This window comes from Hermetia illucens, chromosome 3 (genome assembly GCF_905115235.1).
Source record: "Hermetia illucens chromosome 3, iHerIll2.2.curated.20191125, whole genome shotgun sequence".
Classification (NCBI taxonomy): Eukaryota; Metazoa; Arthropoda; class Insecta; order Diptera; family Stratiomyidae; genus Hermetia; species Hermetia illucens.
Window position 1 is genome coordinate 127,741,197 of NC_051851.1, and position 26,743 is coordinate 127,767,939.

A 26,743-nucleotide genomic window follows, 5' to 3' on the forward strand; every position below is an offset into this window, starting at 1 on the left:
TTGTTATTTTATTTATTATTCCAGCTAGATATAAGCATATTAATGAAGTTTATAGGTAGTGTCCCATGCACGTTAGTTAGTAGTAGCGGTATTTAACTTTCGTATGTATGTATTTGTACATATGTACACTAATGATCAAAAAAAGTGGCCACCCAAACTTTTTCCGAAAATCCAAACTTAAACCCTAGTTTCTCCCCAATTGATAACAATTTCAAATATCTGTTTTACAAATACTATGGTAGGAAGTGTAAAGGCTATTTATAAATAAAAAACAAATTTTTTATTATTAATAAGAGGTATGTCCTCCTTTATTTTTAATAACATTATCAATTCTGCTTGGCATAGAATTAATTAGTACTTCTAAATACTCCTCGGAGATTCTATTCCAGGCACCCAAAACAGCTTCCCATAGCTCGTTTAAGTTGTTGATTGTCATGTCGTGAATCTCACGATCAATATGGTCCCATATATTTTCGATGGGATTTAAATCAGGGCTTTGAGCAGGCCAATCAAGAGTCCTTATATGTTTTTGGGCCAACCAATCGGATATGAGCCTTGTCTTATGGCATGGTGCATTATCTTGTTGGAAAGTTAATAGGCGAGGTGTTCTGAACCTCGCTAGACTTGGTACCAGTGATGTTTCAAAAATATTTTTATATTCAGCTGAGTTGATTTTTGTATTCACTGGTACCCGGTGCAGTACACCTACTGTTTTTGAGGAAAAACAGCCCCATACCATTATTCCAGGGTTGCCTTTCTGCGTTTCCTGGATGCAATCCTCACTGTATTCCTCGCCTGACCTACGAAGACAGCGTTGCGGCCTGTCCGATCGAAGTCCAGTCGGTGTTTCGATCGTCTTTGGCCCAAACCAATCTTGCAGCTTTGTGCCTCGGTTTAAGAGCCGGAACTTTTCGACAGCGCCGACTGCGAATGCCAACATCTTTCAAACGGCGTGAAATCGTGTGGCGACTTACTAAGTTTCCGCTGGCTGGCACAAAATCTTTAGATATTTGTGCGATCGACGATTTCCGATTCCTCAGCGCGTGTTGTTCCAACGCTCTCGTGTCTCTGCTATTCATTTTTCGTGGTCTTCCGGAGCCTTTCTTACGTGCTACACTGCCGCTTGCTTGTTTACGTCGCAAAACTTGCTGCACGCCGCTTCTCGAAACTTCGACATCCGATTTTTTAAAAATTCTCACGATTTCGCGTTGTGATTTGCCAGACTCACTTAGTCCTACGATGCGTCCTTTTTCTTCCTCCGTTAATTGCCTGTAGAAAAAATGTATACACTTTTCTTGAGTTTCTTTTCAAACAAAATGATTTTTTGAAAATAATTCAAATATATGAATTTTTAATCTTCAAACTGATTTCTCCGCTTGCTTCCAGGACTCTACCAGGATTATCCTTGTGAAAAGTCCTTGAGGCAAGCCTAATTTTTGATGAGTTTTTTCTTACTATCCTTTTCTACTAAGTTAATGATAATAATTACTTACCGCTGTTTTGGAGACATTTTAATTCGACAAATTATTAAAAATGTATTTCAAGCACTATTTCCACCTTTGAATGATTTTTCATTATTTCTAAATTTTGTATCCTTGCACTTCGTCTGTTTGTTAGGAACTGATGTCCTTTGATGTTCTGATGTCCCTTTTTATACCTGCTTCATTGCAAAATTACGAAAAACCCCGAAATATTACATGCGGCGGCAATATTTAACACTCTTTCGACACCAGGTAGGTGGCCACTTTTTTTTATCATTAGTGTACATATGACGCCTGGAGTAAAGTGGAAATATTTAGATGAGGGCTATCAATATAGGTAGGTATGTACGTGAATATATACATATGTACACATCAGTATGCAGTAATAGGCAATGTTTCTTTGTTTATGGCAATGGTAAAATCTTCACAATCGGGGTAGTTGACCGATCCTTGGAAGCAATCAAACGTCAAATTTTCCATATCAATAATATATTTGGCAATATGCCTAGCCACGTGCACAGGGAAAGTCGAGGAGAGATAATTCGGAGGAGACATTGGGTGGAAAACCCACTGAGTCCCCGAAGGAATCTCGGAGGCCGTAGAGGCTAAACAGACAGAATCAAGCAGGGAAGCAGACCTGCTGCCCAGTGAAGAGCAGAAGTTGGACGATCTAGACCTGGATTGTTGGGGGTTAGTGTGGGCAGCGACTTGCAGAAAAGCGCCATGTTGTTCCTGACCGCAAACCTTGTGGCTGTACAGGTTTCATTGCCGCGAGAAGTAAGTCATACCTATTGATCATAGTATCTCAAGCAGGCCTGTAACCGTTAGGAACTTTAGTATGTTCCCCACTTCCAGATGTTTCAGCTTTGCATCTGGTATTAAGTGTTCTCCCAGATGTATCGACCTACTTTGCACAAGTGCCGGACACTGTCCAGGAGGTGCTTAGAGGTTTCGTCCCCCTCCTCACAAAACCTGAAGGCAGTGTCCGTAGATATCCCTAGCTTCCCTAGGTGATAGTTCAGCCGACAATTACCAGTGAGAATTCCCACTATGATTCGGAGGTTCTTTTTGGTGAGGTTTAAGCAATCCTTGGTACGCATGGGTTCGTATTCCCCAATAAGCACCCTGGACTGCTCCATCCCTGGTAGGCCCGCCCAACATAGTTCCCTCAACCGTTTCTCTTCGTTTCTTAGATTCATAGCCATGAAACCGTTTCCGATTCCACACAAGGGTTCTGGCCCGTGTAAAGGCATCCCTGCTCCCTTCTTGGCTAGTTTATCCACTGCCTCGTTGCCTTCCAAACCAGCATGGCCTGGAAACCAAAGTATCCAGACCTTGTTGGACGAGCCGAGTGTATTCAGTTTCTCAAGGCATTTCTATACCAGTTTAGAGTTCATCTGGTTGGACCTAAGTGCCAGAGTTACCAGAGTTATCTGTCCCTCATTGAACTCAGCCAGTGAAGTATGCACACCCAATTCGATGACTTCCTAGTTTGTTTGTTTGTTTGAGAATTATCGCGTAGAGCGTTTTATTATAACACTCGTTCTTATTTTGAGTAAATCGTCGTCGGCGGAATATTCAAAAACAGATTTAATATCCTCCTGTCCTTTTAGACTAAGAGCTAGTTTTTGTATCTCCTTCTTTTGATTGCGTCATTTTAAAGCCATTTATCATAAAAATTTATAAAGTTGTCGGATAATAATCACAAAACTATTCTATTCTCTATTTGTCTATTTGTGTTTCAGACCAACCGTCTTTGGGATTTGCTGCGAACAACTGACATTTCTCTTTTGGAAGACGTCTCTTCGAAACGGTAAAGTGACCAAGCTGAGAATATTTTTACAAAAAACTATTATTTTTTTACTTGTAAGGCTAATAAAACTTCTAAACAAATTGCATTGAAAAATATTGAATACTTTTCTCACAGTAAAATTCCAAAAAACGGTTCGAAAAAAGGCGGTCACATAAGAACACACCCTTGAACTAGCAACTGATTAGCTTTTACACTGACAATGAGGGAGCAGACGAGTTGGCCAGGAAGGGAACAGGGACGTCTCTATGCGGAGCAGAAACCTTCTATGCAATCGGGAATGGGTTCTTGGCTATGAGTGAAGAGGAACGGCTGAGGGAACTATACAGGACGAACCTACCAAGAATGGAATAGCTAGGGTCGAACCCAATAGCACAAAGGATTGTTTGTTCTTTAAACGTCGGATTATAGTGGAAATACTTACTGGTCACTGCTGACTAAATTGTCACCTGTGGAAACTAGAAGTATCTATTCACAGTGCCTGCAGGTATTGTGCGGAGTGTGATGAAACCTCCAAGTTCTGGGACAGTGTTCGACGCTTGTGCAAAGTAGGTCGACGCATCTGGGAGAATACTTAATACCAGATGATAAAATATTTGGAAATAGGGAAGATAATAAAATTCCTGAGGGTTATAGGCTTGTTGAATATACTATAGCTAATAAGTACACTATAACCAGTAAAAGGAGCAAAATAGTTCTTTAAGAACGCATTGCAAATTCCCTGATATCACTACCGCTAAGAGTATTCTGCATTATTGGAATTGAAATTGTTGTGAAAAAGTGCAACAATCCTGGAAAACGTAGAAGGCAGCTTCAATCTTGAGGAGGGAGGAGTTAACCCAGAAGTCATTAAAGAAATGGTTCAGTTCAAGTTTTGGTTCTGACTCATTCACAAAAGGGGATATATTTTATTTACTTTTACGACTTTGTCACACACTCTAATCTTTCCTCAAGATAAAGATTGATCTCGGTTTGAGTTCACAAAAATTGGATAGCAATCAATCTTAGAAATATAAGATAAGAATTATTTATTTAATTAGCCCTTGCGTCAATTGACATCTTTGATATCAAACTAAAAAGTGGTGACAAGTATTCATAACAAACCCCAGTTTTATTTTCTGAGAAGGCATTTCAAGAATAAAACACCAACACAACCTACCTCCACGTAATAATCAGCTATTAAAAATTAGTCCGGGGGTGAAAAAATTCTGACTCCAGTGCGTGTACTTCAAAATTAATATTAATGTTGTTTTGAAGAGGGAGCTGTTATTGCTCCGCCGATTAATCTTCATAGCTAGAACGAGAGACCAGCAACATTTAGTAAACGAAGAAAGCTCTACAGGATTCCCTTAGATTGCGCAGAGAGTAGGAAAAATACTTTTCGTTTCAGTTTGTATTTTATTATAAATTAATTACTCGAAATATAAATACAGTTCTTTTCACTTTCACTGTTTATAATAGTAGTTAAAAATATATATTTCATAGAAATATGTTTTGCTAAATCCGCGCCTCTACCTCGCTTCTAATCGTCCTAAGCAATTAATCTATTTGTATTTTTTTTACAAATCCTTGCATTGTTTGATTACATTTCTATAAGTAAAAAAATCTATGGCATACACGAGGATAAGTTTCGAAAATTATTTAGATTCGCTAAATCCATAAATAGAATATCATAATTAAAAAATAAATATTGTTTGTAGTTTTTGGATCTCACTAATTCTCTTCTAAACTGTACAATTTGGAACACATTTTTGTATTGTTGTTTAACGTAATTAGTTTATAGGAAAGCAATGAAAATGTTGATTTGATAGCGCACATATTTGTGATTAGATACATTTGGTTTGCCTCATGGAGTCTGCAAATTCTATTCAATTCGAACTTGCTTCAGAAATGTGAAAATGAAGCTAAAAATAGTGTGAAGAGATTATTTTCTAGAAACAAAGAAGATTTCGCTTCGAATATAAGTTACCATTCTACGAAGGGCTTCTATAGGCGGTAGGTAAATAAATCTTTACCGTCAGAAACCCCGAGTCGGTTTTCATTCGGTGTGGGTGTAGACTATTCAAATTTGGCTGGACTAGGTCGTCAGTCCACAAAAGATAGCTCGTTCGTTTTCTTCTAGAGATGGACCGATACAATAGGAAATAAACTTTTATAAATGTTTTGAATCGTTAAGAATAGCGCAATTCTCTTGGCGTGTTAGATGTGAAAAATAGGCAGCTATTCGCAGTGGTACTCAGTGGAGCCTCAATTTTGTGATCTTTCGCGATCGAAAAGCAAGCATATGCGTACAATATAATATAGTTTCGTTTCAAGCGTATGGTTTTATATTAAATTGGAGTTTCCTTTATTTTTCGCTTCAGGGACAACATTGGAATAATCTCTGAGTAGAAGGACAAAAACGTTTTTCAGTCCTCTGGGAAATTCCCTAATGTCGATTCACTAGCACTTTCCAGGAACATCTAAATTTTGAATTCTGTGAATTACTATTTATTATAGCCTTGCGCTTTGTGCTACTATCCATTAGTAAATTTTCATCTAAATTACGCTTAAATGGCAGTATATCTACTTCTCGCCCCTATTTACAACCCTTTCCTCACACTTAACTTACAGCTACGCATTCGCTAAGCAGAACGTTGTGTAAACTATCCATTTCTATCCAGTCCCGTACATTGCCTTGTATCGAAATGTTTCGAATGCATCCTTTGAAATTTTCTCGACTCAGAAGTGTTCCACTTGGGGCGATATCTGTAGAAAGAAGGAGAAATTAGGATGCGGCGCAAAGGTAAGTTTGGTGGAGTTTTTCTATCTGTTCGGAAGAGGTTTCAGTTAAAAATTACCTGGTAACCCGCCTACATAAAGTGGTGATTTTGTGTGCACTTTGTTGGAAGCGCGATTCTGTGCCATGGATATTATTGCTGGGTGCTTGTCAATATGGAGAGTGATTTGGTCGGAATCATATAGTCCCGATATGTTGTGCCACTTGTTGTCACATAGAGCGTACTTTGATGGGAAGTGAGATTCCACTCGGAATGGATTACCATCGCCCAGGTCGCAGGAGAATACAATCTGTGAAAAGTAAAGATTTTAATCACTCACATTTGCAGTTTCCGTAATATAAATTTTTGGTTTAAAAAAAAACAGAAAGAAGTAGTCTTCCGAGTAAAACAAGTATGTATTTTATATAGGTTACAGCTTAGTTCAGATCAGTGGAGGAGCAACCACTCAGGATTTAGTTGAGCTCATTGTATTATCGGCTAAAATCGCCTATTCAACAGCCTCCAACGCTCACAAGCTTTTGCGAATTTGTGAAGATCTTCGCAGTTTCTGCATTGAAGAAGGCTATACCAAGGTCTCTTCATCTGAAATGTGAGGAGGCCGGCCAGCTGCATATGAAATGAGGAGCCGTTTTCTCATATTTCTCGCATTGGCTGCATATACAAATCACCACCCTAATTTTTTCCATGCAAAAGTTTAAGGAGCAGTATCACGTTGAAAGCTCTACAAGCTTTTTCATGTCCACCTTTTAAAGGGGCAATAAAAATGCCGTCTTAGTAGCCCCAGTTTCTTTCACAAACATTTTGGTCTGCTGACAGGAATTGAATCCTTGCAACTTTGAAAGGAGTCTTGACAGTAGATGGCTGGATGCTGACTCTGTCCCAACTATTGTGGATACCTATTCTTGCCGAGACAAATCTTTTATCTTCCTCATTACCAGCGAAGGCCTTGGTCGACCAACTGACTTGAGAGTGGTTACCATTTAATGGCGGTAAGGCTGTGATTCGAATCATGCGACCAAACCATTCTTGTCGCGAGCATTCTTCTCCTGATATATATATCTCAGCTCCATAATCAAGTTTTCCCAGATCACCCCTGAACCCGATCCATTTTCCAAGACTGACCCGTCGGTGAAGATTATTAGGTCTGTAATTTCAAAAGACTCCTGGCCATTTACCGATCATTCTTCTCTTTCGATGATTACGATAGAGTATGTCTTTTCAAAGACAAATTTGGAAAAGTACGATCAGCATTCAGCTCCAGTTCTGACCCCAGACGCTGCATGTACATAGCAAAATATGGATGTGTATATTCAATGAAACCATTGTGGGGAAAGTCGTCAGCCAGAGTCCCACAACATCAGAGCAATCTGCAGGATTTGATATTACTCCTGGGTATGACACTTGAAGTCGAGATGTACTCCTAAATAGTAACCTGTTTGTAACAGCTTTATTTTCACCCCCGATAACGTAGGTAGGGTGCAGCTGCGGTGCAGCAGAGTGAGAAACTCTCCTTGTGGTCAGCTCCTAAGACGACTTCCGTCAATTCACTTCCGCCCGACCAAATTGCGGATCTTCCTCCACCTTAGCATGTAACGAATCCAACTGGTAAATAGCGGATCGACTCCATGTTGTCTTACCGCATGATACATCATCGTAAATGCGGTATAATTTAATCAACAATATCCATAAATGCACTTAAGGGATATTATTTTTCGGATATTCCCTGGTTTAGGAATAAATATCTACTTCATATCAGGACATTTGGAATAGGAATATAAGGGTGTCTCAGGCGTGCACAGTATATATTCCGAATATGTGGGCCTAGCGCATCCATTTACTCTATCACTAGAGTAGGAATAATACTATTTGGGCCCGCAGACTTGTATTGAATGAAATGTGTGATGCATGCCAAAGTGAGGACTGTATGCGGCTGTTGGCCTTGAGCTTGCACTTCAACATAATGGTTTATCATTTCTTCATTGCCTTGTGTTCCTCCTGCTCTGTAAACGTAGATTACCCAGCTGTTGACAGCTCACAGCGAAGTTTCCCTCGTGCTAGCTGTGATCTGGATTTTTTTTTCAATTCCACTGATAGATTTGATGCATTTCGGAGGAATGCTCAGTTCTCTGATCTGAATGGGTGATCTCGTTGGATACTCTCCATTCTTCGACAAGAGCCGCCATACGATGGCATACTACCGTGATGTCGATGACCTCTCGCCTGACCGAATTGAAGAAAGTCGATTTATTATGCCGGTCCGACTGTAAGGTCCGTGGTGCAGCACTTCCTACTAGAATTGTATCACTTTCTCTAATATCCTCTTTGTAGAATAGGGCGGCGCATAATCGTTCCATAAACTGGCAATTTTACTGAAAGAATCGGGTCCTAATGACAAGTCACAACCCCTACAACTTCCCAATATCTACACTTAGTCCCTCATTTCAAGTAATCAATCAAAATTATGCCTTTCCCGTCTCACAAGATATTTTTTATTTTTTCTCAAAACGATGTTTTTTTTCCGAGGAATTTCAACCCGTCGAATACAATTTAACAAAAACTATCTGCAGAAATATTCCTCCTCTTTAGCCTTTGTTGCGTTTAGAAGCGGAGTCGGTTTGTCTTGATCGGTTGCGCCATTTTGCTCGGCCATGTGCCTGATCAGGATCGATCCATCCATCTGGAAAATGTTCTCTATTCAATCTCGGTGAAGCATCTATCATCACTGCTAAGCTAGCCGCCATAAAATTTATAACCGGCGCAGCATAAGACTGAGATCCCCTAAAAATTGTCATTTTAACTGACAGCATGAGAGCGTGATATCTAAAACACCCACCCACTACTTAGCTGCAGAAATCCATGCCTTAGTTGAGGATTCTTCCCTTGAGGAAGCCCAACTACTTTGGACACCAGCGCACAGCAAGGTTCCTAGCACACCAAGTTGCTAAAAGTGCTACTCTAGCGGGCACACCCACAAAGGAAAGTTCTTCGCCAACATCTACCCACGAATTCCAAACAAACCTTGGTTAATCGCCGTGTCACTAACCAGACCTTTAACAACCACGGACTCCTGTGACGCATGCGGCAAAGTTGAAACCAATGACCACATCATTTTCCACTGCAGCAAACTCCAGCAATTTCGGCCACAGTACTCCCTCTTCAAAGAACAGAAATGTCTGCCTGACCTTTTTAATGCCATGAAACACGATAATATAATTAAACTAGCATCTTTCATTGGAGACTCAAATGTTGGTATCTAATACCACACAGCATACATCAGTAACCTGGAAACAAATACATCCCCACAAATGGATATGCACATATAATCTAACAAAAATCACGTCAACCAAATCAAAATTATCGCTGACGCTATAGGCTTAGCTTGCCAAACGGCCTCGCGGGACCGTTCTACGTGACCAAAAATCACCTAGATGCTGCAAGCCACCCCAAATTCAAACAAATGAATAATAGTCAGAATACATGATTGCAGATGACAACGATCAGTTGATATTGTTCAGACTACATCTAACTGCCGTAAGCAGTAGACGCGTTTAGTGGCAGCATTAAAAATCATCGTAGTCAATAACAAAGACGAAAATCGTCATCATTTGAAAATCCTGGATTTATGTCGCCTACTTTCCAACTACGCGGCACAATCAAGTCACTTCACTTCACTTTTCTTCCCTCACCGTTTTCAATTCCTTGTGTAGAAGCTCTTTGTCTGCAATATTTATAGCCCTGTGGGTGAGAGAGTTGATACTAGTGGGCGTCGGTTCCCTGTATACATTATCGTCTAGTGTGTTGTGTGGTTACTTGTATATCCTAATTCACGAAGGTGCCCGCGAAGGAGGATGGATTCCACTGCATGACGTAGCCCGCAATGAAAATTAGCGCCCCTCCTTAATATGTGATCTATCCACTGTTACTTCCGCCCTCCGATCACAGTGCATGTGAGTGCCAGGCCTATGCACTGATCAAGTCCTTCGTTTGAGAAAGTGTCAGGCCAGCGCATCCCGATGATACGACGTAGATATGTGTTCACGATAGCTTGGAGCTTTTGAGTAACACTGGAGTTCACTTCCCATGTGCTACTATAGCAACACAGAAAAAATACTAGCACATCCAGTTCGGTGTCACCGTCGGCAAACACCACGCTTCCAAATTGATGATTGATGATGATGATTTTGATGCTCTGTCTATTATTTTAGATAGGGAGAGTGCAATAATCCGTTAGACTAAGAACCTTGGCTTTATTGGTGTTTGCTTTCAGTCCAATTCTACTTGTCTCTCTTTCCAAATCCAGAGCCAAGGTCTGTGACTCGGTAAGAGAGCAATCAGATGTCATCAGCGTAGTGGAGGTATTTGAGAAAAGATGTCATTGTCCATTAAACTCCTTCAGGCAAGCCAGCATGAAGAACCGCATCGATAACATAATGAAATACTGTTGGTGACAGGATACAACCCTGGTGATTTCGCTGTGGACTTCCAAATCCGCTGAGATTTTACCCCGGTGAAGGAGGTGACATTTTGTGCTCTCATATGTCGCTCTGATAATAGCTATTAGTTTCTCCGGAATGTCCTCTTGCATAAAGCACCTCCACACACTCCCTGTTCACGCATTGAAACTAATGAAGAACAGGTGAGGCGAAAATCTAAACTCCGCGCACTGTTCCAAAATGATCCATAGGGTGTAGATGTGGTTAATGCAGCCCGACCAGCGATCAACAGATCCTTCAAACCCTTCCGTTCATCGAACCGCTTCCATAATTCCGCAGTGAATAAAATCTTATGATTCCGCTTTGGGAAGAAGCAGACGATCTGTGGAGCACTAGAGAAAAAAACATTTTTGATGACGGCTCATTAATATTCTCGGCCGGGTTATCGGGCATGTCCGATCAACAAAATAGCTCTCCCACTGCCGAGCGACAGTTTGATCATAAAGCGGTCGATATTGAACTTAGCGCGCAGTAGCTCCCCAACTCAGCGAGAAGTGGCGGACACAACACGCGAGCGAATGCAAGCAACCATCGGATGATCGAGGCCGATGTCAGCACCTCTCTTGTTCCGCACATCCAGGAGACAACTCCTAAATTTACTGCGGCTGCAAAGTGGTCGATCTGATTGCTCGCAGGGCGTCCAAAATTTGAAACCCAACTAATCTCTGTACTTGGACCATGTGCCATCATGACGAGGCGGTGGAAGTTGCAGAAATACAAAAACCTCCAACCATTGGCATTGCGGTTACCAAGACCATGCTTCGCTATCACAGATCCGGCAAGGTGTTGCCAAAGCCCACCCTGATACTCAGATCACCCAACACGACCGCAATGTTACGTTTTAGAAGCCTCTCCGTTGCGTTTAATTGCTCGCAGAAAGCATCCTTCTCCATTGAACAATTGTGATCCTCCTTAACCTGGACCGGAATCTTGCAGTTAGAAGCCTGTCAGAAATCGGTCCCCAGGTCAAGAGAGGACGCCTTGGGGTAGCCATCAAAAGCAACCCGACCCCGGACTTGCATCTGCTACCACTTGGCATCGTAGAGTACAAAAGCTCATTGCCATTAGTGTGTGAAAAAGGAGGGAAATATTCTCCAGTGTCACTATCTTACTTCGCTTGGACGCAGAATATCCAGCTTATATCATTGGAATTTTCGCGCAAGTCGGAGAAAGCAAATACTCGGAGGATACCCGCTACCGTCGCCAAGAAACGCGCGCACATTCCAGAAATCAATCATAGTCCGCTCTCGGTAGCCAAAAGTCTTCGGTGTGAGATCAATCTCTATCCGAGGCGTTGCTGACGTTTCGGTAACAATGAAGTTTCAAAATTTGTAGGCTTCTAACTCACAAATATATATCCCTTTTAGTCGTCTTTTACGACAATCAATTGCAATTTGTAGTTAAAGAAGTTACTAGGAATCATTCTAAGTTAAAAAAATAACTATCGTTTCCTGTGAACTGTACTCGAGTTAAGTCACTTTTTAAACAAGCTGGGGATCTAAATTTTGATATCTTCCTGCCTATAAAAGGAAGTTTTAAGAAGAGATTTCAGAAAAATATTTGAAAATTATCAGCTGGTTCATTGCAAAAGAATCTTAGAGACGGTCATGTGTAAATAACAATAAAGAAACCTACATTTCCATTATGAAGTTCCAGGGACAAAGCTGGGAATCCATTTGGCTCGGATACGCTCAATAAAATACCATTAAGTTCGGATGTTCGGAAGTCAATCTTAAGGTCGAGGTACTTCCCAACATAAAAGTTCTTCTCTGAAAATGGATTTCATTAATTTAGTGGCATAGTATTTTTAGATGCTTCAAAGCGAGACTATACTTACTGTAGGTAGCGTAGGCATCTCCTGGAAAGTACGACCCCTTCTCAACATTCGGAAAACATTGCCCGATATTGAAATGTTTTCCTGGCCGAGCTAAATCCTTAGTCGAGTTATTAATTGACATCTTTCTGATGCATCCTTTGAATCCTTCCACCTCTATCGGCAAGCTTACTCCATTTTCCGGGATGCCGCCCACAAACATATTATTTGAAGCGCTTACCTTCTTCGGAATCTTCATTTGAGTTGATGTCCTTTGACCGGTATCGCCGATCTCCACACTCATTGTGACCTTACGTTCTTGACAGGATATCGTAACTTGATGCCAGAATCCATCATTCAGTTTTGCCGCTAGTAGCAAGTCAACCTTCTTTCGACCGCGAACTCGCAATAAAAGTTGTCCATCTTTCAGCAGTAGCGCGACGAAATGTTTTTGTTTCTCTTTTGTACCGGGAGCTACGAAAACTACCCCGTTCGGGTAGAAGGTGCGGAAATCGAATTTTATAAGGAAATTCTTCTGCCAGAAGTTTCGGATCGTTATGTTAAGTTGCGAGTGACTGAACGGTCCGTCACCGAACTTGAAAGCGTTGGGTTCGTAAGAGTAACTTCCCACCTGAACGAACAACATACATTTATAGGAGGAGGGTGGCTTCAGAAAGAGGGTGGATTGTTATCCAAAAATATTTTAATATTTGAAAAATTATCAAAACTACAAATTGTGGAAGCGTGTTAATAATTAAGGGAGGAAAACTGTTATTAGTGGGATCAACTAAAAATTATGTATTACGACTAATTGTCGGCCTATTGGAGTTAGTCACGAATTCAAATGATAAGGATTAGTTATAATTTACTGTTATTCTCGCATTAGCTTGATAATATACTGCATATTAGTGAGAAGCTCAGGGAAGCTGCACGCTTAGTACGCTTGATCCTTGTTAAATTTTTGATAATCCTGGAGGACTACGATACAAATTAACGATTTTTTGCATCATTGTAGCTGTTGAAATATTAGTGTTAGAAACTAAAATTGTTATTAGGGTAATATTTGCATATGATCAACCCCTTTCTGGTATTTCAGAATAATTTTTCCCTCAATACAAGATTTGAGTCAGATCAGTTATAATGCTATCGTTTCGTGTGAAGGCCAATTCCCCGAATTCCAATAAAACGCGACTATTAATGTGTTCCACACTCGCTTTATTAAAAACCACCACTCCAGTGTGCATATGGATTTTGTTATATACAAAGTGCCTTAATTGCAAAGTTCAACTCAGTATTCAAAAGACTTATGGCAGTTTTATCGGTTGATTATATAACAGTTAAGTATAGATAAAAGAACATTACAAACAGTCCGTAAGCTGACTTGACAAACATAAATTATAGTTAAATAGCTTAAACTGTAAAAGATCCCTTCAAACAACAAAGAAAAGTATCTCAGAGTATTTGTTAGTAGCGTATGTGATGTCAACACTCTCCCTACAAATAGAAAGTGAAATTAGAAGAGTTGAAAGTGGATTAGTATCGATCGTTTTTTCTTAAAAAAAGGAAAAATTTAGATAATGAAAATAGTACAATTGAAGGACTCTAAATAGCAGGAATAAGACGCAATAAGATTTTGAAATACTGAAAACAGAATGACAATCTGAGCAGCGTTTAATCTGATCAGCTTTTCTGGCGGTCAATTTGCTCATTCCCGAATACTCATGTATTTCATAATTTCATTTTCATTATTTTCTAACAAGAACTACAAAGATGATATGAAATTTACGAACTATGTATCTCAAATAATGTAAATATGTAATGGTATTCAAATAACTATTTTCCACCACCTTCCTTGTTAGTGTAAACGCTAGCCAAGTCCTCTCTAATCAAGTCTAGAAATTAACAACTATACAAAATATCAACTTACCCTCTGGCATCCTTCCGGCGTTGCGGTAAAGCTCTTCCCGATCGGTTCAGTTTTCATCAAAATATCTCCGTTGCTTATCCCTACTCCCATGTCCGGACCATTCCGACCTATCTCAACATTCTTAAAATCACGGGCATCACTAAACAAAATTGTTCTATTATTGAACACAACATCCTGAATTGACCCTTCAAGTGGTATAAATGTAGGTGCCAAGGGCTTATAACTCTCAATTGTTGGCGCTCCACCGAAATAAAGACCTCCTTCATCATCGGGCATGCTTATCTTTCCTGTAAGATTCTTAGCCCATTGTCGCTGGTCGTCAATCATGAGCTCAATTTTGCGGCCAGTCTTTATTAGATTAAGGACGTGGTACTCGCCATCGTTAACCATCTGCTTCGAAGATGCTTGCAGACTATCGCGGCCAGTTTGAAGCCATACTTGCACTTTACCATCTACCAAACTTATGGAGTAGTTTCCTTTGAGGTCGTCGTACTCACTCTCAATAGAGGGAGGATACGCGGAAAGAACTAGTAAACATTCAGGCTGGAGGGTTCGGAATACGAAACCGGCGTTAGCTCGGCGATATAGTGATTGTGAAGGCATTTCAATATATCCTTTGCCATAAAATCCGGCCCTGTAAAGAGATTATTGAACATTATCATTTATTACTATTGTACAGTAATAGTTTTCGCCAGTGTGAATCTGAAAAATATCAAATTGAATAAGGAGTAATCAAGTTTTTTTATTAGTTCATGTGGTTAGAGCGCTAGGCTGTCGTAGCGGTTCGCGGTCGCGGCTCAAATCTCACCGGTTGCAGGATTTGTTATCGCGACGGGATGTGAGACTCAGCTGTCAATCAGTACCTGAGTTAAATCAGGGTAATAATGCAAAGCTAACCACATTGCATCCTGCAGTGTACTGTAGTGTACCCTTACGGTATTGAATCAAGTGCTCTAACACACTTCAAGACCCTGATCTATTTGGATTGTTGCAAAAACGATTATTATTTCCGAGTTATCACAATCTCGGCGGGCGCCGGATTTTATCTAATACAATCACTAAGTGCCAAGCGTTTAGGCTCGGACGATCCTACTTACTTAAAAGACAAACGGGCTCTGATGGCGATGGTCAGTGATAGGTTAGTGGGAAAATCCATCTAGAACTCCCTGCAACATCAAGGACGTATGCAGAATGGTGTACTTCTGCATGGTTTGAGCCAGATTGTGCGAGAGTCCCAGGACACTAAGGGAAACCGTGAGGGATTTAGGAACACCTACTTGAGATGTCAAATTTCTTTGATTTCCCGAGCCAGTGGCTCACAATTCACCTCCTTCCCCATCTATTTCCGTCCAATCTCCTAATTGTAGGGGGATAGCAACATCAATAATATATACAGAGCAACCCGTCTTATCAACTAACAACACTTCAGACTAGTTGTGTGGCGAATGACGATCAGTTAAAGCTTGTCGGTCCCAATACAGGCGGCAGCAGACCTATCAGGTACTGCCTGCGGCTCATATGTGTAAACCGGACGTGTTCCCATGATCAGTCCATGCTGGTATGTAAGGTTTTGGTAAATCACATTACAAAAAGCATTATACCAGTTCGTGTATTGCATCGATGCCATTACAGTGCAGCCAGAAATGAGATGGTTGAACGTCTCTAACGCCGAACCACACATGCTCCATCCGCTCTTTCGTTATGAGCCTTTATAAGTTTGGGTGTCGACCACACCATCCTGAATGGCACACATAAATCCCTCCATATCAGCAAAGAGCTCTTCAAAACACAGTCATCTGTTCGGCAAATGTAAATCGACAAAAGGCCAGAGGCAATTTACGTGTTTACCTTGCATTGCCTACGACTTCCATTAATTCGGTCCGCTCTTCTGACTTCACCCCACTCACAAGATTGAAAGATTCCTTCAAGTTAAGTGGAGTCAGCCGGCAATCTGCCTTACAGACAGCCGCACACAAGGGAGCCGTCGCACCTTTCACAAGAAAAAAAGGCGTGTTCAGCGTCGTCCGCCACTCAATTGTAGAACACAAAATCATGAGATCGCACCTTCCCAATCTTGTGCAGATAAGAGTGAAAACTTCCATGCCCAGTTAGAAGTTGGGTATGGAAGTAATCAATCTCTCCGTTCAGCCATGAATCTAAATTGTCGATGCGTCCGGCAGGCTAGCTGCCTCTTGTTTGTTCAATTTTACCAAGAGAGTTGCCTCTCGGTAAGGATGCGTTGACGTTCTTTACAAGCAACCACATCTCTTAAGTTTTCGTCCCTGTGGCTGCAGATAGCTTTCTGCTCCTTAGCCAGGAGGGCAACGGCGATCACTCATCATCGCTATCACGACCGGTTCTGAGAGAGTATCATAAGCTGTCGCCACTCGCAAAGCTCCCTGAGCAAGACGCTTACGATTCACCTCCTTGTCAAGAGTATCAACCTATACCTCCGCGCCATAAAGCAGAACGGAGTGCGTTGCTCCCATAAGAAGATGTCTCCTTGTAGATATAGGCCCCCAACATTCGCCATTAGCCGACTCAAGGCCCAGACTCCACCTCCAGCCCCCACTACTGATTTGATTTGCTCGAAGAAGCTTATCTTCCAGCCGAGCATTAAACCAATGTATTTAACCGTTGATTTTGACTCTATAGTCAGCTCGCCGATAGTCCTGGTTAATATGATTACTTCGGTTTCTTTTCCAGCGCAAGACTGAAACCATGAGTAGTCGTCCATCCGCTTACCCGTGGTATCAATATACCAAGTCTGCTTCACGCCTGTTCAACAGTGCGTCCGGCAACAAGTGCCACAACGTTGCCTTTATAACCGACCAGGCGCGACTCCTCTGTGATGTAAAAGAATAGCGAGCACATGTCGGTGCGGTTATTAGCTTCACAAGTCGCAGGAAACAGCAGAGCATCCTTAAGATCACCAACTCGAACATGAGTTCCTTGTAGAATTTCTAGGTATTTGGAGAAGCCTGTATCGGTCATAGTTTGGATCTGGAGGTCACCAATGTTATGTCCGGCATGCGGCTCGTGATGACCTTTGCGGATGGCTTGGATTCGCCACTTGTCTAATCCAAATTCCATCCGAATATTATGGCAGAACATGTCCACTATTCGTAACGGACTTCTAATATAGTTGTCAGTAACAGCATATAGCTTAATGTCATCCAAGTACATCAAGTGTGTCAGCTCGCACTTAGCGCATAGGCTATGTTTGATTGCAAAACCATGGCCTCATTCAGTACCTATGAAAGGCGGTTCAGTGCCATGGAAAACCAAAGGGGACTCAACGGATACCTTTAAAAAATTCCTCTCCGTATAGGGATAGCCTCTGAGATTGCCATCCTCAGATAAACGCACTGATAGGATGGTATGCTACCCTCCCATGACTGCTGCCAAAAAACTTTATTAGGTTGCGATCAATGTGGTACAGATGTAGGGCATCGATTAGCCAGGTATGAGCGACGGTGGCAAAAGCCTTGGCATAATCAGAGATTTCTTTATCCTCTAATTGTCTGTCCTACAACTACTGATTTACTCTTTGCAACCTCTTTACCCAATTCGGGAGCCTTTCTCCTCCTCGGATAGACGAAAGGTAGAAATCCCTCAGGCCGACTAATGATCTGACGTTGTGTACTGGTTAAATTTTTTTATCAGAAATTCTTCACCCGATCCATGGCAGGACTCCAGTTCTTCGAACTGTTTATGGCTCGTCGAAATTCCTCTTCGGTAACATTTGCAAAATTCACGCCAGGCGTAGTGGCATGGTGGATGCGTTCGAAAGTAATCCATTCAACATGGTGGATCTCTTCGGTCAAGCGAAACTTCTGACCGTACAATCTGACAGCTGCAATTTCACCACAATACATAAGGATTTTATTTTCAGCAGCGACATGTCAGCACACAGCCGAAATGCAATCTCATTACTGATTTGAAATAGAATTCTCGGAGTTGCTGGAGATACATAAAGTCTGGGAATATCTGGTCTATGCGAAGCATCCATTTCCGAAAATTTTTGGCGGAGACTTCAGCTAAAGGGTGAATAAGTGTTCTTCGGCGAGTATTGAATTTGTTGCCTGCAGTGCGGCGTGATGTTATTAATACCACCGCCTCTGCCCCCACCGACTCTTGGCCACCGATTTCCGCCATGACCTCAAATAGAACACGCTCCTTGATAGCGGCCGGAAACTTGTGTTGCTGCGAGGAATGAAACGGTCTGCGATCGGCTGTATAGTCACGTGCGCGCATTGAGGGAAGAGCTCAACGATTATTTGGAGCAGCAAGAGGCGTTAAAATGTTATACCTGCCCCCGCAATTATTTCGTAATAGGAGCGGATAAGAAAGAGGTTTGTATCCTCAATCCAGCGATCGCCACAGATTGTGGCGAAACAGCTGCAGCAGGCGGAGTCATGCTCCTGATCATCGTGGCGAATATCGTGGTAGTTTCCTTTTGTCAGCATGCCGCTTCTTTTACTTTGAATTTGTCATTTCAATTTTCTAAGGTCTCACAACTGCCTTGATAATGTCCCCTGAGATATTCACTCAAGATTGTGATTTCATGGTTGCACAACAAGGAAACCATGCTTGTTGGCTGCGATTGTGTTTCGAATTTTTCGGCGCAAGGTGAAATCTTGTGATGACGTCGTTGAGACTTTCTTTAAATTTTGGTTTCAAACATGTAGTGGGGAATCCCCACAAATAGTTTTAACCGCATTCAAAATCTCAATTGGAATTTTTCCTTCACAAGGAGGTAGCGGATGACAGTGCTGATTACGCCCCTTGCGAGAATTCGACGTTTCTCGGAAGAAATGACGCTGAGTCAATAGTTTCCAATAATCGGAACTCAAATGGAATCAGGAAAAAGAGAGAAAAAGCAGAGACTGGCCTACAAGAGGAGCACGCTCCCAAGAACCCGACATCCGAACCCAAGAGAGAGGAACTCAGGGGCAGTTCAGGAAAGAAGAACCAGGAGGCAAGCCGTTAGCTATGTCGCGGAAATTATCGAACACTTGGTGGTCATTCGGACGTGGGAGGCATAAAGTGAGGAACTGGTGTTCATACCTACGACGGTTACCACGGAGGAATGACTTAGGATTACAGTCCTTACATTATCTGACTGGTAGGAAGCAGAACAGTTGACATGTGCTGGGAATGATACCTCTTTAAAATCGCAGCGATCGAAACGAAGAGACTTCTGCGCCTTTTAATTGCTTAGGATAAAGATCTCAATGCGTGATCACGGAGAGTCTTTAAAAATAAAGTGGAAGGCGATGGTGAACTTTTTTCAATCGGGATAGATGACTGATCCCTGGAATTAAACGACGTAACTGGCTAATACTTGTGAATGTGCACAGGGAGAAGTCGAGAAAAGATACTTCGGTAGACGCATCGGGCGGAAAGCGTACTGAAATTCCTGGGGGAATCGTAGATACCACAGCGGCTGAAAATATAAAACCGAGCAGAAAGCTGGGCCTGCAGATAGGAGACGAAGCAGGACAACGTAGACCTAGATTTTCCAGGGCTCAAGGTGGGCAGCAATATACAGGGAAGTACCACATCGTAGAAGGAAGATAATAATAACAATAATCGTTGGCGCAACAATCCATATTGGATCATGGCCTTGAAGTGTATTAGAGCACTTCATTCAAGACCGTAACGGTACGCTAGAGAGAAAGAGGATAATACTGGAGAGAAGTGCTCCAAGCATTAGTGGAGCCAATGACCAGCAATAAGATAGCCCAGATAAACCTCCACTACGTAAAAGCTGTATCTGCTGTAATTGTAAGGACAATTTTCAAGAATAATATTGGAATAGTGCTGGCTCAAGAACCGTGATTATGCCAAGGGCAGATTCGGAGTCTGCTAGGAGGAAGCCTTCAAGTAATTTGGGATTCCTCTTAAGAAAAACCAAGAGCTTTTATTATTCTTAAAGCCAATTTAATATAGATATATGCCTTTCACAATTCCTGGCTAGATACATTCTGGCTCCCAAAAGCTTATCGGAAACCGTCGGGAGAATTCAAGGAGCAGTCGTTGCATCGGGTTCTCCTAGGAGACAACACCCGGATCCCATTGGAATTAAAAGTTAGACTAGTGAAGTTCTGTAAGAAGAAGGCGCTACCACTTCTCGACTCTGATGCAAACGCCATCATGAGATCTAGGGAAGCAGTCGCAGCTAGCAGCAATAAGCTCTTCGTCGGCGTCGAAGTTCTACAGCCCATTTAGGGCCTTGGCCATCAACATGTCCTTCCTCCAACCACCTCGATTCATCGATCGGGTCTTTCAATTTCGAAACCCAAGTAGTGATGCGATGTCTTCGTCGACCGAATCTACCCACAGCGTTCGAGGTTTTCACATTGGACATTGTCCTTTTGTTCTCCCTTCGAATACCCTTTTAGATATTCGAGTTCTGTTTATACGATGAACGTGGCCAGCACATTACAGCTTCCAAAGTATTTGATATAACTCAGGGTTTTATCTGATTCACCATTGGTCTCCCTCTTGTTTAGCTAGCCTTTAATGGTGTAAAAGTTTTGAAGGCACTTGCAGTCTTGCCAAGGTTATGATCGGGACGGAGGCAGCTGCAACATAAAACCTGAAATACTAAGATAATAGAATGCCACAGCAGTCAGCTCATGTGCAACCTATTCCGAATCATTTGCTAAATCTTGTGATTTCAATGCCATCAATGCCACCTGGGTCGTCGTCGTTGTCGCCGTTCACATTAGTTCACCCCCGGGTTGACTAGCGAATATCCCGGGCTAGCAACTGGGAGGTGTGAGTTGACTTCGCTTGGAAATAATAAGCATCGTTGCCATCCAGCAACTTTGCCCGCTCTGTCCGAACCCATTTGGCACATTAAGTTCATCCAAAAGGCATTTATTAAATTTATAACACACACAGTAAATCCTAAAATACTATCCCCTAGTACTAGTAATAATTGTTCCAATGTTCCACTTGAAGTTTAAGAATTAGACATTCAACTGGGAAGGGACAGGAACGAATTCATTTGGATATATAAAAGAAGAAGAAACTGTTATCAGACTGGCTATACTTGTCTTCATTGTCTTGATAGATAAAATCCTCATTACCTTTATCATAGATTCAAAAATGGAAGTGATAAAAGATTCCTGAAATAAATACAAAAGTTCACTTACTTTTTGATAGCAGTTTTACATGATTGTTCAACCCCGAAGTATGATACTCCTTCCAAGGGATCATAGGATTCACCGTTTATTTGAACGTCCAGCATACAACCCATGAAAGGATTGTCGGCTCCAGGTGCCTTAGTAATACCTGACCGAAAGCCTATAAAAACAATACTACAAAAGCATACATTCTAAACTTCAATTTTCAAAGCAACTACCTGGTGGAACGCCTCCTAAGTAATATGATCCTTTGGATAAGTCCGGCAACATTGCAGAAGTAACCGGTGCAGTGGGAGAGGCATTTAAGGAATCTTCCCCGTTCACTTTCAGACCACCATTCTCTGTAATTCCTTTCGGCACGAACTCCCTTGCAGCCTCAAGTCGTACTTCTTCCCCAGTGTTATAAGTTTTCGACGTTTTAATTTCCAATCTAGATCCTTTTCCGTAATCAATTCTGAAAACGATTCTTCCGTTGCTGAGGGTAATTGAAATCGATCGATTCTGAAAAAATAATTAGTCGACATTATGTCCGTTTGGAAAAATTTAGTGTCAAGCTTACATTTTTGTTATCTACCGCCAAGAATAGTAACGCATTCTCATCGAAAGTTTTGAATGACATTTGCATTGAGAACCTATTCTTTCGGTATGGCCTTCGAGACTTCTTGAGTTCAGCGTAACCTTCTCCATTGAAATATCTCACATTAGAAGTGGGTGATGCCTCTACAGGTCCATAGGTGTCTCCACCGCAGTTCCCAGTTTCATCAGTAACGAAATTCCATAATCCCAACGGACTACCATCGATTTCCACTTGATGTAGAACTACTTTGAGACCAGGGTTTGCTTGGAGCTCCTTCGGTCGTAGATTGTCGGGAATTCCACCTATCCATACACGATCAGTTGGGCTTACCAGAAAGCGAGTATCTTCATGGTTTGTTGCTGCGGTCACTGCGGGCTTTTCCTCCCGTAATATGTTACTGCTACTCATTCTGCGCACTAGCAAACTCCCGATGTTTAGAGTTCGATTGACGTCAATTTGGTACCAGGCTTCATCATATTTCGAACTGAGTACCTCCAAGATGGAAGGATGGGTGACGGACCCGGTTCGACCCCCTAAGTTCCACACAAATCGAATTTGTCTTTTGACCATCTCAATAGCCAGGAATTCTGTGCCATTGCCTTGGAGAAAGACGATAGGAGAGTCCTTGATGTCCTTTGTGAGAGCTAAGGTGACTTTAAGGGTATTTGATGTAGTTAGGCCGTAGGATGGTAGTACGAATGATCGAATGCAATGTTCACCAATCGCATTCAGAGATACTTTCACCTATAATGAAAATGAAAAACAGCTTAGTGAATAATCTTCACTAAATGGTAGATATTTAGCCTACCCCTTCCGCTGCATGTTTAGCTTTCGCAATTTTATCCCTCAAATTTTGCAAATTGGAAGCTAGTGATGCGTTTGCCATTTTAAAATTAAGATTAACCCTGCCGGCTTCACTTTCAACTTTCGTCAATGAATTTTTCGCTTTTAGCAGATTGCTTTGAATTTCTGATACATTTTCAGCAGCCATACTTAATTTTGACTCCCAATCGGGTTCAAGAGTTTCGAATTTTTCTCGCAGAGTTCCAATGTCTTTTTGCAGGGCCAATGCTTTCTTTGACTCTCCCCGCATTTTCTTTGAAATTTCATCCGCCTTCTCTACTGCTTTCTTGAGTGAATCCATTCTGGCACTATTATTCAAGTTTTCCAGTGCTAGTGAAATATCATTGTTTTTTAGACCTGCACGGCGGATAGTCGATTTGATTGCATCTACGTTGTTTCGGTTGGTCGTAAGATCATTTTGTAGTTCTGTAAATATAAAAGATGATTTGAAATTGTATATTTTGTTAGGATTTCGAATTATAAACGGGTCATAAATGAAGCTGTTTGCTTTGTTTCTCGATAACCCGACGCATTACCAGTGCTGAGACCAATATGCCTCCCGATGTGATTTAAAAAAGTGGGTTGCAGATAGATTACCTGCCACTTACAAATTTATTTCGATTAGCGTCTGATTAAGGGTCATTTGATTTCTATTTTTACAGGAGATGCGTTGGACAGGGACCGGTTTCCTGGAGAAGAGCCGCTACACCAAATATTATAGTGGCTATCCAGTAAATCAATTGTTCGGAGTAGGTTTCTTTGTCAGCCAAAAAATGAAACCTGCTGTTATCCACTTTGAAAACATAAGCGAATGGCTATGCACTCTCTGCTTCCGAGGCAAATTTAGACATATAAGCCTCATAAACGTTCACGCCTCTACAGAGGAGACTGCAGAGTCGGAGAAGGATACCTTCTACGAGTTAGTAGAATGTACCCTCGAAGCCTGTTCCAGATATGATATTAAAATCATACTTGGGGATTTTAACAGTCAAGTAGGGACAAAGCCCGTATTCGGGCGATACGTTGGCTTCCAGATCTTACATCAAAATACAAATGATAACGGACTGCGGATTATTAAATTAGCAGTCTCACACGAAAGGGTTGTTGGAAGTACTTAGTTTGCGCCGAAAGTGGTCTACAAACAAAATACGTGGGCCTCTCCAGACGGGACTACTTTCAACCAAATTAACCACGTGTTAATCGAACGCCGCCACCTCTCACCCTTGATGAATGTCAGAACATATGGGGTGGCCACAATATAGACTCGGATCAGTATCTTGTTGGCATGGTGCTCCGAACTCGAATAACAACACCACCCAAAATCCCCTCTGACAATCAGGTGAGAGTTAACACTGAAGCCATCCACAACACAGCCCTCCGCAACACAAACAAATGGATGCCGCAATACCCGCAGTCAACAAAGATCCTGGAGATGAAGCATCAACAAATGATCTTCACAATCACCTGAAGCACGGTATCCTAAATACGGCCACAAACATACTTGGCCCCAGCCACAAAAAGAGTCGGAACGGCTGGTTTGATGATGATTGTAAGCTAGCAACCCAACGGAAGAATGATGCACACCTGCATTCTCAAAGAACGCGGACAAGCGCGGAGACGGAAAAAGGAAGCCTGGGAGAACCAACAGGTCTGTGAACTAGAAAAGTACAGAGCGCAACCACACCAGGCGCGAAAGTTTTACCAACAAGTCAGCAGGATGAAGCCTTACACATTTCGATGTTCATCCTGCCGAGACGAAGAGAGAAAACTGATTTCCGACAGAATGGGCATATTAGAGCGATGGGTTGAGTACTTTGATGAACTACTGAACAACCAGAACATCGGCGAGTTGGAGGTCCCGCCAACTGAAGACGACGGACAAATACTGCCACCACCAAGTATAGAAGAAACCGTCCGTGCAATTCATCGGCTTAAAAATCATAAGTCGCCAGGAGCCGATGGAATTACAGCCGAATTAGTTAAATATGGAGGCGACCAGTTACACCAAGTGGTTCATCAACTTGTGCTCAAGGTGGACAGCGAATCAATGCCTGATGACTGGCAAAGAGGCATTATCTCCCCCATGCATAAAAAGGGAAATACCACACAGTGCAGCAATTATAGAGGTATCACGTTGCCGAGTACCATCTATAAGATATTTTCCGCTATCTTGCTAGGTCGGATAGCCCCATACGCCCAGAACATCATTGGCCCATACCAAAGACGCTTCACTCCAGGCAAATCAGTAACAGATCAGATTTGCTCTCTGCGGCAAGCAATGGAAAAACTGTTGGAATATGGACATCAGTTGCACCATCTATTCATCGACATTAAAGCCGCCTATGATAGCACAGCCAGGGTACAACTTTACACGGCCATGAGAGAATTCGAATTATCCCGACGAAATTAATAAGGCTGACTAGGCTGACCCTGACCAATGTGCGAGGCCAGATAAAAGCAGCAGGATCACTCTCAAGACCATTTGACATCAACAACTGTCTACGACAAGGGGATGCCATATCATGCGTCCTCTTTAACCTGGCCCTCGAGAAAGTGATCCGCGATGCTGAGGTAAATGCAAGAGTCACAATCCTCTTTAAGTCCACCCGACTACTGGCCTATGCTGATGATATCGACATCATGGAAAGAACGACCCGAGACGTACAAACTGCCTTCATCCAGATCGAGCAGGCGGCAATAGAGACGAGGTCTTGGGCTGCACATTAATGAAGGCAAGACAATGTATATGGCGGCAACGTCAGCACCAAAACCCAACCAACCAACAACATTAAACCGCACTGGTCAAACGGGAAGAATAAAGATAGGAGACTGCAACTTTGAGACCGTTGATAATTTCTCCTATCTAGGGTCGAAAATCACAACCGATAACAGCTACGATGATGAAATCCGCGCACGGCTGTTGTCAGCCAACAGAGCCTATTTGAACTTACAAAAACTGTTCCGCTCGAAACGTCTAACCATAGGGTCAAAGCTCTTACTCTATAAGACAATGATCTTGCCAGTCCTCATGTATTCCTCGGAGACTTGGGTTCTTAGCAAGAAGAATTGCGAGCTCTTGGCCGCGTTCGAGAGAAGAATCCCCCGAAGAATTTTTGGCACCCTACATGAGGATGGACGATTCCGTAGCCTACATAGCGACCAAATCTATGAGCAATACCATGACCGTCAGGTTGTGGATAAAGTCCGGCACTTGATCTGCATGGATGAGGATGATCCCACCCGGAAAGTCTATAAGGGCAATATCTATGGTAGAAAAGGAAGACGAGGCAGACTCTGCCTGAGATGAAGTGATGGCGTAAGTTGGTGGACCTCGCCGCAAAACCGGTATGTCTGGAGTTCCTTATTAAGGCAGGCCTAGACCTGATACCGGTTGTTGCGCCATTGATGATCATGATGATGTTGTTAATGGAACTGTAACAAATATAATTGCCTTCGATTTCAACGCAGGGGCCTTGGAGTAAGGAAACTCAGTGACAAACACCAGAAACTAAATCCTACTGGGAGCTGGGCGTCTTACCGGTTGAATGCGTGCCGACTTTCGGAGATAGAAGATTAGGCTCGGTCGTTGATCAAGCACGACTTATTCATTGGCGAGGGAGTCGTTAGTAATTTAGCTACCGAGAACGAGCATGGGATATTTTTATTATGCTCAAGTTGAAAGGATGGAATCCAAGAGAATTTTAGATTGAGCAGCACCCCTTTTTTATGCTCACAGCTCCCAAACATTTAAACTCCGTGACCAGCTCGGATTGCAAACCATATAACTTTTTTCTAATCTCATCGGTGATTGTATCTCTGTCCAGGAAAACAATTCATTGTTTTTGAAAGTATCCATACTATG

The 26,743-nt window shown here is 42.1% G+C and overlaps 2 protein-coding genes across 3 annotated transcripts in view; both read right to left on the reverse strand.

The window, feature by feature from the left end:
- Positions 1–800: 800 nt before the first annotated feature.
- Positions 801–1,552, reverse strand: LOC119652141. Its single transcript, XM_038056081.1, has 2 exons — positions 1,494–1,552; positions 801–1,269 (listed from the first exon to the last, which is right to left on the reverse strand). Exons 1-2 carry the CDS (start codon positions 1,508–1,510, stop codon positions 801–803), a joined length of 486 nt encoding a protein of 161 aa, XP_037912009.1. The 5' UTR covers positions 1,511–1,552.
- A 3,124-nt stretch (positions 1,553–4,676) lies between these two features.
- The window catches only part of LOC119653202 (laminin subunit alpha-1), a 375,238-nt gene continuing 353,171 nt past the window's right edge, over positions 4,677–26,743 (reverse strand). Inside the window, exons 18-26 of one of the 2 annotated variants that reach the window (XM_038057770.1) lie at positions 22,847–23,307; positions 22,021–22,782; positions 21,680–21,962; positions 21,471–21,621; positions 14,305–14,938; positions 12,402–13,008; positions 12,200–12,333; positions 6,132–6,360; positions 4,677–6,039 (exon numbers count right to left, since the gene is read on the reverse strand). In XM_038057770.1, coding sequence (XP_037913698.1) covers positions 5,894–6,039; positions 6,132–6,360; positions 12,200–12,333; positions 12,402–13,008; positions 14,305–14,938; positions 21,471–21,621; positions 21,680–21,962; positions 22,021–22,782; positions 22,847–23,307 — 3,407 coding nt within the window. In that variant the 3' untranslated portion in view covers positions 4,677–5,893. Of the gene's footprint in view, positions 6,040–6,131; positions 6,361–12,199; positions 12,334–12,401; positions 13,009–13,036; positions 13,872–14,304; positions 14,939–21,470; positions 21,622–21,679; positions 21,963–22,020; positions 22,783–22,846; positions 23,308–26,743 lie in introns of those variants that run through there. The other variant, XM_038057772.1, reaches the window with a different exon arrangement.